Source organism: Megalobrama amblycephala, linkage group LG7 (assembly GCF_018812025.1).
Source record: "Megalobrama amblycephala isolate DHTTF-2021 linkage group LG7, ASM1881202v1, whole genome shotgun sequence".
Classification (NCBI taxonomy): Eukaryota; Metazoa; Chordata; class Actinopteri; order Cypriniformes; family Xenocyprididae; genus Megalobrama; species Megalobrama amblycephala.
Genome location: NC_063050.1, coordinates 32,350,200 through 32,369,062, shown reverse-complemented (window position 1 = coordinate 32,369,062; position 18,863 = coordinate 32,350,200). Strand labels below are relative to the sequence as shown.

Below are 18,863 nucleotides of genomic sequence, written 5' to 3'. Positions count from 1 at the left end.
ACCAGACCCATTCATTTCAGGTCCTGGGCTGTGTCTGAAATCACCCTCTATACCCTTAAATAGGGCACTATTTGAGGGAACAGCCATTTGTAGTGGTGTCCAAAACCATAGCGGACGATATTGAGTGCACTCACTCAATTCCACAATGCACCGCAATAACAAGTGTACAACAGATGCGCACAACAGCTAGAGAATACCCATAATGCATTGTGAGAGTCGCGTGCCGAATTAATTCCTGTGTCCTGCCAGAAGATGGCGCCCCCAGCACCCGTTCCGTCTCCCAAACCACTCTGGTCCAATGTGGCTACAGCGTAATATTATACAGGTATAACTTCAGTGATTATTAAAATGATTAATATAGGTTTATACACAGTTTCCAAGACAAAGTTTAAGATAAACATTTTCTACTGGAGCTGCCAGTTTGCCAAGTTTCAAATGATTATTAAAAAGCAAGCACAAACTCCAGCGCACTCAGTGTCCGTATTCACTCACTCGTTTTCATTCACTCCTTTAAGTGGACTATATTAGTGGGGTAATGTAGGGAAAAAGTGAATGAGGTTACAGGGGGCGATTTGATTTTGAACACAGCACTGCAGTCTCTTCTAACAGGCCAAGTTGAATCAGGTGGGTTTGATTAGGAATAGTTTGAAACTGTAGTGTTGGTGTGCCTCCAGGAACAGGGTTGGGAAACACTAGGTTAGTGAAGGCAATTTGAGGTGCTCTACTACTAATGGTCTCACAAAATTTCTAAGCGTGATTACTGAGAACAAACATCTATATTACTTTTCTGACAGGAGGACACCCTAAAAACTTTTAAACTCTTGTTTCTGCTGGACCTGACATGGAAACAGACAAGCAATGACAACCACAGCCCCACTGACCTGTTAACATAGAATGAACGGAAGGCATCCCATAATAGCCTTGACCCCATGGAAACTTTGAAACAAATCCCCTCAGAAGGACTTTGAAGCAGAGACCCCCCATGAAGCGCACGCGTGTGCAGTCTAAAAGCCGGCATTTCCTCTTCTTTTACAGAGTTACTGTGTTTTTAACCCTGTTTGTTTGTTTAAGCGAACAGAACGTTGATGCTGATTGTTTGGGTGGCTTTGGGTAAACAAAGACAGGACGGCTTGGTTTGATTTGTAGTTGGGTTGAGACACCTGTGCGCTGCTCTGACCACACAGAGTCTCTGTGCGTTTGCGTGTGTGAATGTTTGGCAGATCGACTGGAGTGCAAAGACAGGATACATGCCTCAGTGAGTGACATAATATAGCATATATCACCCAGCATGAGGTACACAGAAAAACATCACAGTGCGCTCATGAACGCACACAAACAAACAAGGCACCATCACACCAAGAACAATAAATATAATGATAACTATACTGGCGCTCACACCAATGGATGATAAGTTTAAGTTTAATGCCATATACACTTCAGTCATTATCGTGCAGTTCAAAAAGCAGCTATTGAACGGTTCACATAAGAAAAACTTGAGGATGAACTACAGACAGATAACCAACACAGAAACATCTAAGACCAGCTACCAAACTTTCCATGACAGTGGTTCTCAACTGATGGGTCACACACCAAAAATGTATTTATTCTAACAGGAATATATGTTTATTCTAAAAACAATACTAAATACTTATAAAATGCAATCGATCATATCATCACGAATGGCTAAGATCGAAAAATAAATATGCTTATTAACTTTTAAAAGAGTATTTTGTTCATAATTGCCCTTTTTTGTCATCCATTGTTGTTCAATCAAACTGTGCAGTATTTTGGCACAAATTTATCTGTCACTTGGTAGAAAGCTAATTAGGCAGAACACATGCTCATGCTCATCCTTAATTAGAATCCTCATCCTTCACTAAAAATGAATATAAGTATGCAAGATAAAAGAAAATATGACCATCACTACATTAAATGCAAGTTCATTTACAGCGAAGATAAACATTTGTGCTCGTGGAAAATTAGTAGCTTAATAATACATAAGATAAATAATAATTCATTCCAATGTTGAAATTTAAGAACATTTTGATTAACACAGTAGCATTAAATATGCTGCTGTGCCGGGTCATCACGTTATCTCCAACATTTAATCTGGGTTTTGAAGTAAAACCAGTTGAGAACCATTGACACACAGTTGATATTGGTACATGTCACTATGAGGTGCTTGTTTAAAGACTTACTGAAGTGCCCAGATACTGCAGGGTGATCTCCCCAGCCGCTGTCCGCAAGAGGCACTGCATTCAAAGAAGAAACAGTGAGACCTGTTAGTGTCTTTGAATGTATATTGTGGTGTGCTTATACTACAGCGATGGTGAATTCTTCATTCTGATTGGCTGACATGTTAGTGTCTAATAATTCATTTTCTAAAAATACACAGCTGGTTTGCTGACCTCATTACAGTTGCATTAAGGTGGTGTAAGAAAGTAGTTCTACACAAAATAGGTTTATGGGGTGAAAAATAGACAAGTAGTAATGGTATAAATAAGGGACAAATGTACAGTGAACTAGTCATTAAAAATTCGATCACTCTAAACTAAATTCTGATTAGATGAGTTGTAAAACGCAGATAAACATACTCATCATCACACAATCTATATTAATAAAATTCCTAAATTGTGTAAATCAAATAAAGAAGAACTGTTTTTTGATTATTAATACTAATACATTTAAAAATGCTATAATTTTGCAGTCATTTTGCAATAATGACACATACATACATCATCACACATATTGCATCTATAACTACCTAACTAACTAAATTATTAAATAAATTACATATTGATTTCATTTGAAGAAATAGATCATGCAGTGATAAGAGACTGCTTTGAGGATGGGATGCAGGTCAATTTATAGTTTAGCCATCTTTATAACAAATAAAATCAGAATACAGTTGACCAATCAGAATCAAATATTCCAAAGAGCCATGTAATAAATTGAATAATTGACTCTGGACCAATGGTGAGGCCAGAAATCTCCAAGTGGGTAGATCTTTGTGAAATTGGGTGGACCTCTTTTTAGTGCCTCTACCCAATGATATTATTCATTATTATATCAGTGTGGGTTTTTTCCCCAAGAACAATTCCAGTTAGGGTGACAACCTCAAACTTGAAAAAATAAATTAATACTAAATATATATATTTTTTTACATTTATATAACGAAGACATACTAGGACAAAAAAATGCATGAAATGCCATGTATGAATTTTTTTGTACCATTACTCAGAATGAAATCAGGTTTTCCAATGCTCAATGGGGTCCAATTCACAATTAGGAAGAACCAATTCACTAGAACAGAGGTCTTGAACCCTGCTTCTGCGACCCACTGTCCTGCAAAGTTTATTTCCAACCTGCTTCAGCACACCTGCCTGTGAGTTTCAAGAGATCCTGAAGAGCTTGATAAGCTGGTTCAGGTGTGTTTGATTAGGGTTGGAGCTTAACTCTGCAGAACAGTCGTTCCCCAAGAGCAGGGTTGAAGACCCTACAAATGAGAGAGAAACAGCCAATTAGTATGAATCAGATTTTTCAAAGCTACATATGAGAGGATTGGATCGATATTGGGTTGAAAAATATCCGTATTGTCATTGGACTGAACACTAAAGCATTTACACCAGTGGAGTAAATTACCACCTCAAGTGTGCATTACTTTTCAATAATTCATCATAATTTTTCAATAATGGACCAGAGCCAATTATTTCCTACATGTACACATGTATGTTTGTGAACCTGGAGAGTTCTGTGTTTGCCGTTGATGGTGATGGGCAGCAGTGCTGAGGCCAAGTTCCATTCTCCAGACACTTCAACCTTCTCTCCATCTATCTCCACCTAAACCAACAAACAAACACATGGTCAGAGGTGTAAAGAGTATCTGAAAACTGTACTCGAGTAAAAGTACAGATACCATACAGCGAAAATGACTCGATTACAATTTACAAGTGACCAATTCTAATATGAACTCTTAGAGTATCTGATTTTAACAGTACTTAAGTATTTTACTTAAGTATTTTATTTTTTAAAGATGCTCTAGCCATTAAAACCTAAGAAACATGCCAGTGAAACAAGAAAAAATTGATTTGTAAGATGAGAAATCATGTTTATTTTCTAAAATCAAAATAAAACTGAACACCTCAATATTGCAATAAATCAAGGTCGACCTCAACACCGGCTGCAGTCATGACCTCATCTTCTAAATCAAACACCTGTGATTCAGCAACTACCTGCTACTGCACTCGCATTCATGTAAAGTGGCCTTGTTGACAAGTTTGTGTGAGAAAAGGCAAAATGCGAAACGCAAGATGTAGTACCTTCAGTGCCCTTAGATGGTGATATCACTTCTTTATAGAAGAAATAAACTGCTGCAGAAAAAGTTAGGTGTCATGCAAAAACCGTTGCGGTCTGTCAGCCGTATAATGCATGTGTGTGGGAACTTCGTCTATAAGAGTAAAAAAAAAAAAAAACATGCACAGACAAATCCAAATTAAACCCTGCGGCTCGTCACGACACATTGACGTGCTAAGACACGAAACGATCAGTTTGTGCGAGAAATCGAACAGTATTTATATCATTTATTACCTCTAAAACACTATGTCCAACTGCCCTGCACATCCGGATAGTGAGGTCTGAACACGCTCTGACAACGGAAGTGATCTCTCGCACTCATTGAAGCAAAGCGCGAGACATCACTTCCGTCATCAGAACGCGTTTTTTTGACCTCACTAACCGGATGTGGAGGGCAGTTGGACATAGTGGTGTTTTAGATGATATAAAAAAATGATATAAATACTGTTCGGTTTCTCTCACAAACCGATCGTTTCGTGTCTTAGGACATCAATGTGTTGTCACGAGCCGCAGGGTTTAATTTGGATTTGTCTGTGCATGTTTTTTTTTTTTTACTCTTATAGACGAAGTTCCCACTCACATGCATTATACGTGTTCTACTGAAGAAACAGTCACCTACATCTTGGATGCCCTGGGGGTAAGCAGATAAACATCAAATTTTCATTTTTGGGTGAACTATCCCTTTAAGTGCAGTAACTAATTACATTTACTCAAATAGGAGTTTGACATAAGACAACAAATGTCCATGTTATATGTGAGTTACTATGCGTGACAGAGGAATAAGACTGAGCTGATCTGTGTGAAAGAAACAGCGAGACAAAGAAATCAAATGTAAGTTTCTGAACTCATGTAAGGTCATTCAGTAGTTTCTGCTCTCAAATCCACCTGATGCCTGTTAGGGGAGATGGGGGGTTTCATGTTAGTCTTTTCTTTAAACCAGTGTCTCTGGTCAAACTGATTACCCTCAGCCCTCAAACACTTGTCTAAACAACAGCTCTGAATAATCAGTTACATTCCCAAAGCATGCTGGGACACTGAAACCTCCAGGGCCATCTGTGGAGCAGGGGGTCCAGTTTGATGTGCAGTTGTGGGAGAGAAACACACATCCAGCCCTCAGCTGTAAGAGCAGAGAGAGAGAGGGGTCCACGGAGATCAGGTGAGGCCCCTGAACCCCCGAGGCTCCTTTTATCCCTGAATGAAGGGCCACAGGTGTCTAAACATACAGTTAGTGAGTGACGTCTTAGGGAAAGTGTGAGAGCTGCCACTCCATGAGGGTCTTTCAGTAACAGAAGAGGAAGACACACAGATCCTAAAGTGATTTAGACTCAAGAGTCGAGGGATTGATTTCAATGCAAATACCACCATAGAGGACGTTGTGTTAGACATTAGTGAAGAAGCAGGAGCGCTCACTGGAAGTATTATAACAGAAGAAGAGAATAGGCCTTCTCATAGAAATCAACTTGATAGGCAGGCTGAGTTATGACTTTTTTTTTGCTGGAATTGTGTGGAATCTCTCATTTTTGCTCATGGGAACCACCGAAGTTTATAAGGGTTAGTTCACCCCTAAAAATGTCTGTCATTAATTACTCACCCTCATGTCATTCCAAACCTGTAAGATATTTTTGATGAAATCCAAGGTTTTTCTTAAAGTTCACCCAAAAATGAAAATTCTGTCATTAATTACTCACCCTCGTGCCGTTCCACACCCGTAAGACCTTCGTTGATCTTCGGAACACAAATTATAATATTTTGGTTGAAATCCGATGACTCAGTGAGGCCTCCGTAGCCAGCAATGACATTTCCTCTCTCAAGATCCATTAATGTACTAAAAACATATTTAAATCAGTTCATGTGAGTACAGTGGTTCAATATTAATATTATAAAGCGACGAGAATATTTTTGGTGCACCAAAAAAACAAAATAACGACTTATTTAGTGATGGCCGATTTCAAAACACTGCTTCAGGAAGCTTCGGAGCATAATGAATCAGCGTATCGAATCATGATTCGGATTACGTGTCAAACCGGCAAACTGCTGAAATCACGTGACTTTGGCGCTCCGAACTGCCGATTCATTATTTTGTTTTTTTTGGTGCACCAAAAATATTCTCGTCGCTTTATTATATTAATATTGAACCACTGTACTCACATGAACTGATTTAAATATGTTTTTAGTACCTTTATGGATCTTGAGAGAGGAAATGTCATTGCTCCCTATGCAGGCCTCACTGAGCCATCGGATTTCAACAAAAATATCTCAATTTGCGTTCCGAAGATTAACAAAGGTCAGTTAACTCAGTGCAGCGCTTCCATGTTTACGTCCGAACGCCAGCTCAGTATTGGCCGACGCTGTTCACGTGGGCACCACAATGCATGCGTGTGATGCTGACGCAGGAGCCGGCCAATACAGAGTCGGCGTTCTGACGTAGAACATGGAAGCTCTGCAATGTGTCTTCAACGTAAACTGTGTAGAATGACAGAGTAAAGAGGAAATTGTAAAATAAAGTTGTTGTTTTTGTTTTGTTTTTGCGCACAAAAAGTATTCTCGTCACTTCATAATATTAAGTTCGAACCACTTCAGTCACAGTGACTATTTAACAATGTCTTTAGTACTTCTCTGGATCTTGAATGTGGTAATTTTGTTGCTTCTATGGGAGATTTTTCTTAGATTTCAATTTGTGTTCTGAAAATGAACAAAGGTCTTATGGGTTTGGAATGACATGAGGGTGAGTGCTTAATGACATAAATTTCATTTTTGGATGATCTAACCCTTTAAGTCAACCACCTGAGCCATTTATACCACAAGCAATTTATATGTGTGTGTCTATATATATTCCACATGAGCACCACAACTCAATGTGTCAAACATATATGCACCACAGTTAGATAAACTGGAAGATAAACTGAGATCTGACACAAGATGTAATTTGTTTGAGCATTTTCACTCACCCTATAGTTGTTTCCAGACCGTGACACACCCAGCATGTGAACACCTTTATCAAGTTCCACACACAACTCCCAAACTCTGCTCTCTGCAGGAACACTGGACACCCTGGAACACACACACACACACAATGTTTATCATCTGTCATTCCAGGCGTAACAAATACACTTACTTTTTCCTCTCACAAATCCCTCACTGTAATCATTTTCAACTATAAAGTTTCTCCCCTCTACAAATGAATTGAAAAACACAACACGTGCGCAGACGCACTCAAACCACCTGGTCACTGGCTGTTTGACTGACAGCTCCTCTGCTAAGAGACCTAAAGTAAATGTATTAGGAGGAATGTAGTGTTTTTCCACTGTGGTGGGCTACATTCACTACAAAGAGAAAGCCCACCCCCCACCAATAACTTTTGAAACACATAAAAAAGAGAAAAGAAAGAGACAGTGGAGGGGGAAACTGGAGAGATGTTTAGACAGATGGTCTCTCTACAATTGGTCTTCTTTTCCAGATGAAGAATAATTCATGACTGTTTCATTGGCTGAGTCTAAAAGGTACATTGACAACCAATTAATTTACACTGAATATTAAATACAACTTATGTTTTGTGGTTATACTTTCAAAGCAGTTTGATAGTTGCATACACTGAATGTTTATTTGCAGTGCTGTACGCTTGTAAGTGGATTACTGCCAAGCGCATTTTCTGCTTGTTTGTACATAAGCAGGTTATTGTCTGAAGCTTGTATTTAACCCAGAATATTGTTTTGATGTCCTTACGCTGGAGAATAAGGAGAAAATGGTTCATATGGTACACGGTGCCCCCTCAAGGCATGAGCTCTCTCTTACAAACACAGTGAGATACTAGAATGCTGCAGATGTTTAGAGTTTTGTCTGAAACCACTGGATGGACAGAAGATCCCGTTAGATTATTTATTACTACCTAAGATTCAACAATAAGATTTCTTTTGCTTGCATTTTACAGCAGTTTTCACTTGCCCCTACAACACTTCTCATATTTTCCAACATCTATAAATAAATATTTATATTTTTGTTATATAATGTTTCCTTCAAAAAACCTAATTGAAAAACCGAACAAATCAATTGTTTTTGATTTGCAATAGTCATTTTACAGCTACAATGTAACTAATGTAATAACTTTACAAACACTTTTGATTAAAAAAAAATTATGCCATATGGTGCAAAACATTACTGATTTGTTTAGAATTTCAGTCTCATTGTAACTCATGCCACCATGACTGCTATTAGTTATTTTCACAATTTCACCAAAACATAATCTTTTATGTGAGCCAGCTATATGTTTAAGTTTCATAAAAACAGGTATACATGAATAATGAATTTAAGATGGCTGTCAGTGAGCCCAAAACTCTCTCGGGCCCCGGCCATCTTCATCATCATGAGTCCTGCTACTACTATAACACACAGAATGTCACACAAAATAATGGACAACCCTAAAAACCCTTAAAATTAGCAGCATAGTAATAAAGGTAGTGCAATCTAATTTAGGACAGCATCGACTTAACTGCAGAATGCTTATAATAAACTGATGCTCCAGAAGGAAACACGATGCATTAAGAGCTTTTTAAGAATTCAAATATCAAGGTAAATTGTACTTAATTTTTCTGCCGGGAAACATGCAAGTATCTTCTGTTGGTTCTGAAGGGCAGTACTAAATGAAAAACAATGATTTTTAAACAAAATAAGAAAAATTGTGACATCTTCATCCTGTTCAAAAGTTTTCACACCCCGACTCTTAATGCATCGTGTTTCCTTCTGGAGCATCAGTGAATGTTTGAACCTTTTTTAATAGTTGAGTTTGAGTCCCTCAGTTGTCCTCAGTATGAAAACACAGATCTCAAAATCATACAGTCACTGCTGGAAAGGGTTAAAATATGCAAAAATGCTTGAAAACTGATGAATCTGCAGGAGCTGGAGGATTTTTCTGAAGAACAGAGCTCAGTTTAACTGCTCAGGACAAACAAGAGACTCATGAACAACCATCACAAAACATAAAAACAGTCGTGGATCATCAGGTAACCACACACACAGTATTGAGAATCAATGGTTCACATACTTATGAATGGGGTTATTTTAATAAATTCAGCTTAGGTTTTGTCTTGTGAACTAAATGTAAACATCTTTTATGTAAAATATCTTACTCAGGACAGTACTAAACAAAAAATAACATGCATTTTTTATTATCCCTCTTATTTTATTAAAATAATTCTCATTTTCACAGATTCTGCAAGGGGTTCACATACTTTTTCATGCCACTGTGTGTATATATATATATATATATATATATATATATATATATATATATATATATATATATATATATATATATATATATATATATATATATATATATATATATCCAAAAATGCCAATTTCAGCAACTTGGCAGAGTCATTGTTAAGGTCCACACTAAGAAAGATAACTATAACGGTAACTATATTGGCATTCAGACAATGGGATGATAACGTTCTGTTTATTATAAGAATTCTGCAGTTAAGTCGATGGATTTTGATTGGATGTCAGTGTTTTTATCATTCACCAGCTGGTATATTGTTCATCTGTGTCATTTTCATCATAGCTGTGGTGTGAAAAGGCCTTGTCAGTGAATAGGTATTAGTTATTATCGGTGTGAACGGGCCTTTATTCATCTCTAATCTGAAGAAACGATCTAATCATAAAGATATCAATTAAATACAGATTGTTTAATGAGGGTCTAATAAGAGTCATAGAAAACTGGGAAACGGTTTAACTTAATGACTGTTTTTGTTGCGAAAAACTTCTGAGAAAAAGACAAAATGCTACAAGAGTGCAGAATATGCCCCAAACCATGGTAACTGGTTGTTGTCAGCGTGTGTAATCCAGATGCCCCATCTGTCTCTCACCTCAGATCTCCCAGGAACTTCTGAGAGCGAAGCTGTGCTGCTACATAGAGTGCTGCACCCGCAGCCAGCAGCTCCCGTCTCTCTCCTGCTGTTAACATGTGACCTTTGAACCCATCAGGATACACCTCCGGGAGAAACTTAGTGCTGATATCGCCAGACACGAACCGTGGGTGAACAATGATCTCTCTCAGGAGAGGAATGTTATGGGTCACACCTGCGCAAATGACAGAATTAGAAATGAAAGAAATTTGCATTTAGAATATTTTCACATTTAAATATTTTTGCATATTTCTTTATGCAATTCACCTCTGATGACATAATTATCAAGTGCGTCTTCCATTTTCTTCAGAGCTTCTTCTCGTGTTTTTCCATATGTGACCAACTAGTCAATGACAACAGCAATGAATCAATGGACTAGTCTGACATTTTATTTAAATCAAATGAGACTGTTAAGATGGTCTGATATTATTCTATTACCTTAGAAATCATGGGATCATAATATATACTGATGTCACTTCCTTCCTCAATTCCACTGTCTACTCGAACCTTCAAGAAAAAAGCAAAACAACCATTATCATTCAAAAACCTAATTTCCAAATACTTCATGCATGAACTGGCCAGCATCAAGAGTTTTAACAGAATGTCTAAAACAATTTAAGAAAATTTCCATATGGCCTACATCACAAAATGTGTCCTGCATTTCAAGTGATTTTTTTCAAAACAAATCTTTTTAGGGCAAAAATCACCGGAAAACAAAACTATTAATAACCACTAAACATCACACAATGGTATCTTTTTTTTGGACCTGCCTATAAATGAAAGAATATTGTAAATATCCTCAGTGGTGTTTGCTTTCTTTAGACATTCAAACATCATCTGTCTGTGTGTGTGTTTGTGTGTTTCTGAAATAAAAACATCCTGTTCTGAGCAGCTCCCGAAAACTAGTGACCTTTCAGTGAAGAGGACAAGTCTATCTGTTCTTCCTTAATTGATTGATGTGTGAATCTCACACATAAACACATTCACTGTCACTTGAACATACCAAAATGCTTGACTATGCAAAGTATAAAGGGGACTGGAGGAAATGTTACAAATTTATCATATTTTGATGTAAATCAGAAGTGCCTCAATACATTTTTGCCCAACTCAAATGAGCACAAATTAAAGAAATATAATTACTTAAGTACTTTTTATTAATATTCATATAATAGTTGTAACTTTATATTGTTTCAGCTGGGAATGATGTGTGTTTATGACCAAAATTAAAGGTGATAAAAGAGGATCTTTTCGTTGACTGAGAAACCAAAGACTGTTACTGAGTTTTTGAAATGAGCGCATGCGTATCCTTTCGAGGGAACGCCTCCCAAAATTCGTGCACGAGTATTGGAACACGAGTGTTTACCACCGGCATTCGCTGTATCGTGTTTGTGGATGCATTATGTTGGACTCACCGCAGGTAACTCATAATCTGCAGTTGTTACTCCTGTCTCCTGACAAAAACATTGCATGCGGCGCCTGTGGAGTGTGGAAAGTTACTGGAGCGCGCAGCCACGCACGTCTCTCACAAGGAACGTCATGGCAGTGATTGACAAGCCAGAGGGCCAATCTTTTACGCGATGATCGCGTAAACGATTGGCTGATGTTTTTAAGGCCCTACCTCGTGCACAGATGATGTATATTAATATTATTCCTTTCAGTGCGCCTAATAAATAGTCTTTTATCAGTTAGTAAAGACAGTTTGAAGTAATATTGCAAAAATGTATAAAACAAAACAAAACATCCTCTTTAGCACCTTTAATTGAAATCACTAGTTTTACAATTGGCCCCAATCTTGCAATCTAGATTCTTGCATTTTAGCTTTAACTTTTAATCAACAACCTAGAAATAAAATAGAAAAGTTCTTGCTCAAAACATTAGCAGAACGATTTATAGTTCATAATGTGAAGTGATCATACATACAGAGAAAGAATATAATGTTCTGAGCAAGCATCATCATTATAGGTTGGATGCTGTTAAATCCAAGCCAGTCGTCCCTGCGTGCACACACACACACACACACACACACACACACACACACACACACACACACACACACACACACACACACACACACACGCACACACACGCACACACACGCACACACACGCACACACACACATATTTGTTTTTGTGTATTGTGGGGACATTCCATAAGCGTAATGGTTTTTATACTGTACAAACTGTACATTCTATCCCCCTACACTTCCCCTACCCATCACAGAAAACAGAAAACACATTTTTACTTTCTCAAAAAAACTATTCTGTATGATTTATAAGCCTTTTGAAAAATGGGGACATGGGGTAATGTCCTCATAAGTCACCCTGTCCTTGTAATACCTATGTCATACCCATGTCATTATACACATTTGTGTCCTGATGTCACAAAAACGCACGCACGCACGCACACACACACACACACACACACACACACACACACACACACGCGCGCGCGCACACATACACACACACACACACACACACACACACACACACACACACACACACACACACACACACACACACACACACACACACACACACACAAGTGGGCCATCCACTGCTTTCTGTGTGTGAAGAAAAAAAAAGAGCAGAAAAAAAGTGGCTAAACAGATCTGTGTACTAACGTTAGCCAAGTCGAGCGGCTCCTGGTACTGAGAGAGCCGACCGATGGAGGGAAGACCAAATGATTTGTATGGATCCTGAAAAAGAGAGCGATAGAGAGAAGAAATATTAGCTCTCAAATAAAACACAGGAAACAAAAGGCCAAGAGCCTAACCTCAAAGCTTATGTCTTAACTCAGGTCAAACTGCAGTTCAGTTAAGATGGGTTAACAAGGTCTGCTCGTTTTCGCTCATCTTTGGCAGGCACAAACGCTTCTGACATCCAGTTGGGCCAGCACATTTTAGCATGATGAGATGAGACAGAAGATCCACACTATGTTGGAGTGAGTTTACTGAATATTGATGAATTCAATATTCTTATCATCCGAATAGGTGTTATTCAGGCATATAAAAATGTCTGGCTATAATAAATCCTGAGCACACAAAAGCCAGTCTGTCAGACACAGATTAAGGTGAGTCCAGGATTAAACAGCTCCGCTGAAGGAGTGAAAATGATCCGTATCCCCGTTTTTTAAAACCAAAATGTAATGGGAAATCATCTTAAAGCTGAACGTAAACAAAACGATGCCAGGATAATCCATCATGAAGACAAATCCTACACTAGCGCAGGACCTACTCAAAATATCTGTGAAAGATAAACAATTATGTGGGTAAATCTGTCAATAACGTATAGATCACATTTGAAAATAATATCACATCAAAGTCAATGTTTTAAATCAATGGTCAGGACCGCTGATGTAAAACAGAAGTTTTTTTTTCTCCCCTTATTTATTTTGGGCTGAAATTTCTCACCAAATAAATGCACTAAAAATTAAGGAAGTGTGTTTTTAAGGTTGTTCTAGGAATCTTGGAAAAGTTGCGACAGTTCTTCTATGGATTTATTCAGTCTTAACTGCTTCAATTTATGTAAGCCCAGACTCAATGATAGTGAGGTCAGGTCTCTGTGTGGGCCATAACTCCATACCTACATCCTGCTGTAATACAATATTTGCAAAAGGAATATTTGGAAATCTAAAATGTATGTTTCCTGCTGGCACACTAAAGCAAAATATATAAATCAACATCTGAAAAAATCTGTTTCTATGAAGCAAATACGTTTTTGAACAGGACTGTGTATACACTACCATTCAAAGGTCTGGGGTCGGTAAGATTTTATGCTCACCAAGAATGCATTTATTTGATCAAAAATACAGTAAAAAAGTAATATTGTGAAATATTATTACAATTTAACAGAACTGTTTTTTATTTTAAAGGTCCCGTTTTTCATGGTTTTTTGAAGCTTTGATTGTGTTTATAGTGTGCAATATAACATGTGTTCATGTTTCGCGTGTAAAAAAACACAGTATTTTTCACATAATTTACTTGTATGTATACCGCTGTTTCCACTGTCATAAAAACGGGCTGATGACTTCCTTGTTCTATGAAGTCCCTCCTTCAGAAATACGTAACGAGTTCTGATTGTGCCAGCGGTTCCTGTGTTGTGATTCGACAGCAGTTTAGCGCATCTTGCCCGGAAAGGTCACGCCTCTTACCATAACGTGGAGATGCACGCGCTCAGTGTTATTGTAAACATGTCTTTAATTTTACCCTATCAATTTGAGCCGGAATCAGACCCGGTGATTGGACTGCGGGATGAAAATAACAGCGTTTCGACGACATGGCGACAAACACACTCTACAAACGCAACTCTTGTGTATATAAGTAGAGGGATGTAGTCCAAACTGGCCGTTCGATGTAGGCGACTTCTGTTAAATAAAATATCTCGCTTGGCATTGATCTTTGAGCTTTACAATTTTAGAGATTTTATTTATACTCTAACAACAACATTACACACTAACTAAAGTTTAAAACATGGGATCACGAAGAACGGGACCTTTAATACATTTTAAAATGTAATTTATTCCTGTGATGGCAAATTTGACTTTTTAGCATTATTACTTTACAGTCTTCAGTGTCACACGATCCTTCAGAAATCATTCTAATATGCTGATTAGGTGCTTATGAAACATTTCTTATTATTATCCATGTGTTGCTAAATATTTTTTGTGGAAACCATGATACATTGTTTCAGGATTCTTTGATGATTTGAAAGTTCAAAAGTATTGAAGCGTGTATTTAGTGTATTAAGCTTTACTAAGAACAGACTTTACTGTCACTTTTGATCTATTTAATGCATCCTTGCGTAATAAAAATATTAAATTCCAAAAAAAAAAATGTACTGGTATATTCACATACATAGAATTTAAAACAAAGTTATACAGAATGATTATACACTACACATAATGAATAATAAAAAGAATAATGGTCAAAAGAGGAAGGTACAAAATTGCTAAAACTAAATATATTTTGTACAGTAATAACCTAATTCACTCAAGATGTTTGAAATAAAAAGAAAATTATTCTCTGACCAGCAGTAGATTTTCTGTTACCCAGCAAGGGCACAATTATCTGTTGATATTTGAGATTAAAACCAACTGAAACATCAGCCCATGACTAATCTCAGAAACACTAAGAACTCACTGTATTATGCATTACATTGCTTGTTGGTTTACCTCAGCATAGACTCTGCTCTCGATGGCCCAGCCATTTATGGGTATGTCGGGCTGTTTGTGCTGAAGTTTGTAACCCTTCGCGATGCGGATCATCTGCTGCACCAGATCCAGCCCTGTGATACACTCAGTGATTGGGTGCTCCACCTGAGAGAGAAGGACACACTCACTAACATCTTAAAATAATACATAACATGGACTGCTGTGTACAAATGTAACCGTACATACTGCATCAATTTAATTTTGCTGAAAAAAAGGGAATTTATCACCAGAATTAAAACTCTAAAAACAGTCTCCCACCAAACGTACTCAAACACTAACATAGGTGTTTAAAAGACTCTTGTTACCCAGACAGCGCCACTAACATCTACTCATTAACCCTGAGCGGAAATATTAAACCTTTTTCCAGCCCAGAGCAATGTGGCCCCTCCCCATTCTGCCCGTTTCCCTTTGGGAGGTCCACACTAATGAGCTTTATAGACACTTTGATGTCCTCTGTGGCTCTGGGTTCTAGTGAGGTGGCAAGTGAAATAAATGGTGATGAAGATCAACATTGTGATCCATACTAGATTTATTAGATTGAAATGACATACAAGAGGTCTTTTACCATTAAAACAGGCTGCAAGTTTCATATCTTAAAGGGATATGATATATTTAGTGGATTCTCCTTCCACTTCCAGGTCGAGAATGCTGTGCGCGTCTTTCCACTGTTCTGTTCGGATTATTTTTGTCAGCGTTCTGTATACTTCCCTGTCCATTATTGTTTCTCATCATTGTCTACTCATATTATCTCCTCCTTGTTAATTGTACCCTGTAAAGCATCCTTGAGCTCTGGAAAGGCGCTATATAAATAAAAATTATTATTATTATTATTATTATTATTATTATTATAGTTCACCCAAAAAGGAAAATTCTGTCATCATTTACTCACTCTCAGGTTGTTCCAAACCTGTATGAGTATCTTTATTCTGTTGAACACAAAGGAAGATATTTTGAAGAATGTGAGAAACTGAACAGTTGTGGGGCACCAGTGACTTATTGTATTTTTTATTTTTTATTTTTTTTTTATTTTTTGACATACTATGGAAGTCAATGGTGCCCCAAAGTGGCCTGATTACAAATTTTCTTCAAAATATCTTCCTTTGTGTTCAGCAAAACAAAGAAATTCATACAGGTTTGGAACAACTTGAGGGTGAGTAAATGATGACAGAAATTTTATTTATGGGTGAACTATCCCTTTAAAGCATCCTCATTGTAAACAAAGCATTTTTAAAGGAGCTACCCCCTAAAAACGGATCATTGCAGTCAGAGTGTCAGAAAGTGGGTTGAAAATATGTTTCCGCATATTTGAGTTTTGTGCAAAAAAACGTTATTAACATTATAAGTGAACCTAAAGGAACAAATTAATTGTGTTTAATATATATATATTATATATATATATATATATATATATATATATATATATATATATATATATATATATATCATCCGTTATATATATATGATTATAATTACACAGAAATATCTATGGAAGGGATCTTTGAATATTGTGTTGGACAATGGTGGGCCTAGATATTTAGTGAGCACTCAAAAAAAATAAAAAAAATCATGCTGGACAAAAAAAAAATCCATTATACAAAAACCTTCTGTATGGCAAAGCTGCCAAAATAAGGAGAAAGAGCAGACATATTTACGTTACGGAAAAATTTAATGTGTAACTTTATTACAATATTCCCAATTCCCTCAAACTGAATCTTTTAAAAGGTTGTGAATGTGTGTGTGTGTGTGTGTGTTTAATGTCAGAGTTGTTAATGTACTTGAACTTCATATTTAATTGAATTTCTACATGTAATGCAATTGTATAATGGCATAAATTAAAGCTCTTTTTAAAAGCCTACATCTAATGTTAAGTTTCAGGTATTTTTTTCTAATGGCAAGGACAGTCTGCCTTGTCGTTAATGGGTGCTCAGACAAAATGCAGCACTAATGTAAGGCTCCAATAAAAAAATGAGGTAATTACTACCAAAATCCCTTTCACGGAATGTCTGTTCACCTGGCAGCCATATTTGCAACACCTCCGGGCAGCTATTTCGGCATCCAAGACCAAGTCCTATCTACTTGAATGGGGCAATTCTGAAATCTCAGGAGGGTCCGCACGTACAGAGCGCAATGCAAATTTTTTTCACCAGAATAGTATGCGCTCCACCTAATTTTTGTAAATTCTGGATAAGATTTTTGTGGCGGGTGTTAATTTCAAACCCTGAATGTAATGTAATGATATTTCAAGAAAGCAAAAATGATGTGCTTCAAACATACTCATGCACATACAAACCTGTAGACGTGTGTTCATCTCCAAGAAGTAGAAGTTCTTCTTTGAGTCGACAAGAAACTCTACAGTGCCAGCTGAGGAGTATTTCACTGCTTTAGCCAGAGACACGGCCTGCTCTCCCATTGCTCTCCGAGTGTCAGGGTCCAGAAAGGTGCTAAACAGACACACAAACACAAACTTATAGCAATGTAGATAGTCAGATAAGGCGGTAGTGCTTACGGTCCATAACATTTAATTCAAGACTTCATTTAATTTAATTTTCATTTACTTTTTTCCCCTTCTTCCGGGGTGAGTGCCTCACGCTTCACATTTAGACTACAGGTGCTGGTCACATAATTAGAATATCAAAAAGTTGATTTATTTCACTAATTCCATTCAAAAAGTGAAACTTGTATATTATATTCATTCATTACACACAGACTGATATATTTAAAATGTTTATTTCTTTTAATTTTGATGATTATAACTGACAACTAAGGAAAATCCCAAATTCAGTATTTCAGAAAATTAGAATATTGTGAAAAGGTTCAATATTGAAGACACCTGGTGCCACACTCTAATCAGCTAATTAACTCAAAACACCTGCAAAGGCCTTTAAATGGTCTCTCAGTCTAGTTCTGTAGGCTACACAATCATGGGGAAGACTGCTGACTTGACAGTTGTCCAAAAGACGACCATTGACACCTTGCACAAGTAGGGCAAGACACAAAAGGTCATTGCAAAAGAGGCTGGCTGTTCACAGAGCTCTGTGTCCAAGCACATTAATAGAGAAGCGAAGGGAAGGAAAAGATGTGGTAGAAAAAAAGTGTACAAGCAATAGGGATAACCGCACCCTGGAGAGGATTGTGAAACAAACCCCATTCAAAAATGTGGGGGAGATTCACAAAGAGTGGACTGCAGCTGGAGTCAGTGCTTCAAGAACCACTACGCACAGACGTATGCAAGACATGGGTTTCGGCTGTCGCATTCCTTGTGTCAAGCCACTATTGAACAACAGACAGCATCAGAAGCGTCTCTCCTGGGCTAAAGACAAAAAGGACTGGACTGATGCTGAGTGGTCCAAAGTTATGTTCTCTGATGAAAGTTAATTTTGCATTTCCTTTGGAAA

General features: G+C 37.4%; 1 protein-coding gene across 1 annotated transcript in view; it reads right to left on the bottom strand.

The window, feature by feature from the left end:
• The window catches only part of pcca (propionyl-CoA carboxylase subunit alpha), a 60,273-nt gene that overhangs the window by 11,774 nt on the left and 29,636 nt on the right, over positions 1-18,863 (bottom strand). Inside the window, exons 12-20 of the mRNA XM_048197103.1 lie at positions 17,759-17,909; positions 15,430-15,573; positions 12,881-12,955; positions 10,695-10,763; positions 10,524-10,599; positions 10,218-10,431; positions 7,302-7,404; positions 3,742-3,840; positions 2,199-2,252 (exon numbers count right to left, since the gene is read on the bottom strand). Coding sequence (XP_048053060.1) covers positions 2,199-2,252; positions 3,742-3,840; positions 7,302-7,404; positions 10,218-10,431; positions 10,524-10,599; positions 10,695-10,763; positions 12,881-12,955; positions 15,430-15,573; positions 17,759-17,909 — 985 coding nt within the window. The remainder of the gene's footprint in view (positions 1-2,198; positions 2,253-3,741; positions 3,841-7,301; positions 7,405-10,217; positions 10,432-10,523; positions 10,600-10,694; positions 10,764-12,880; positions 12,956-15,429; positions 15,574-17,758; positions 17,910-18,863) is intronic.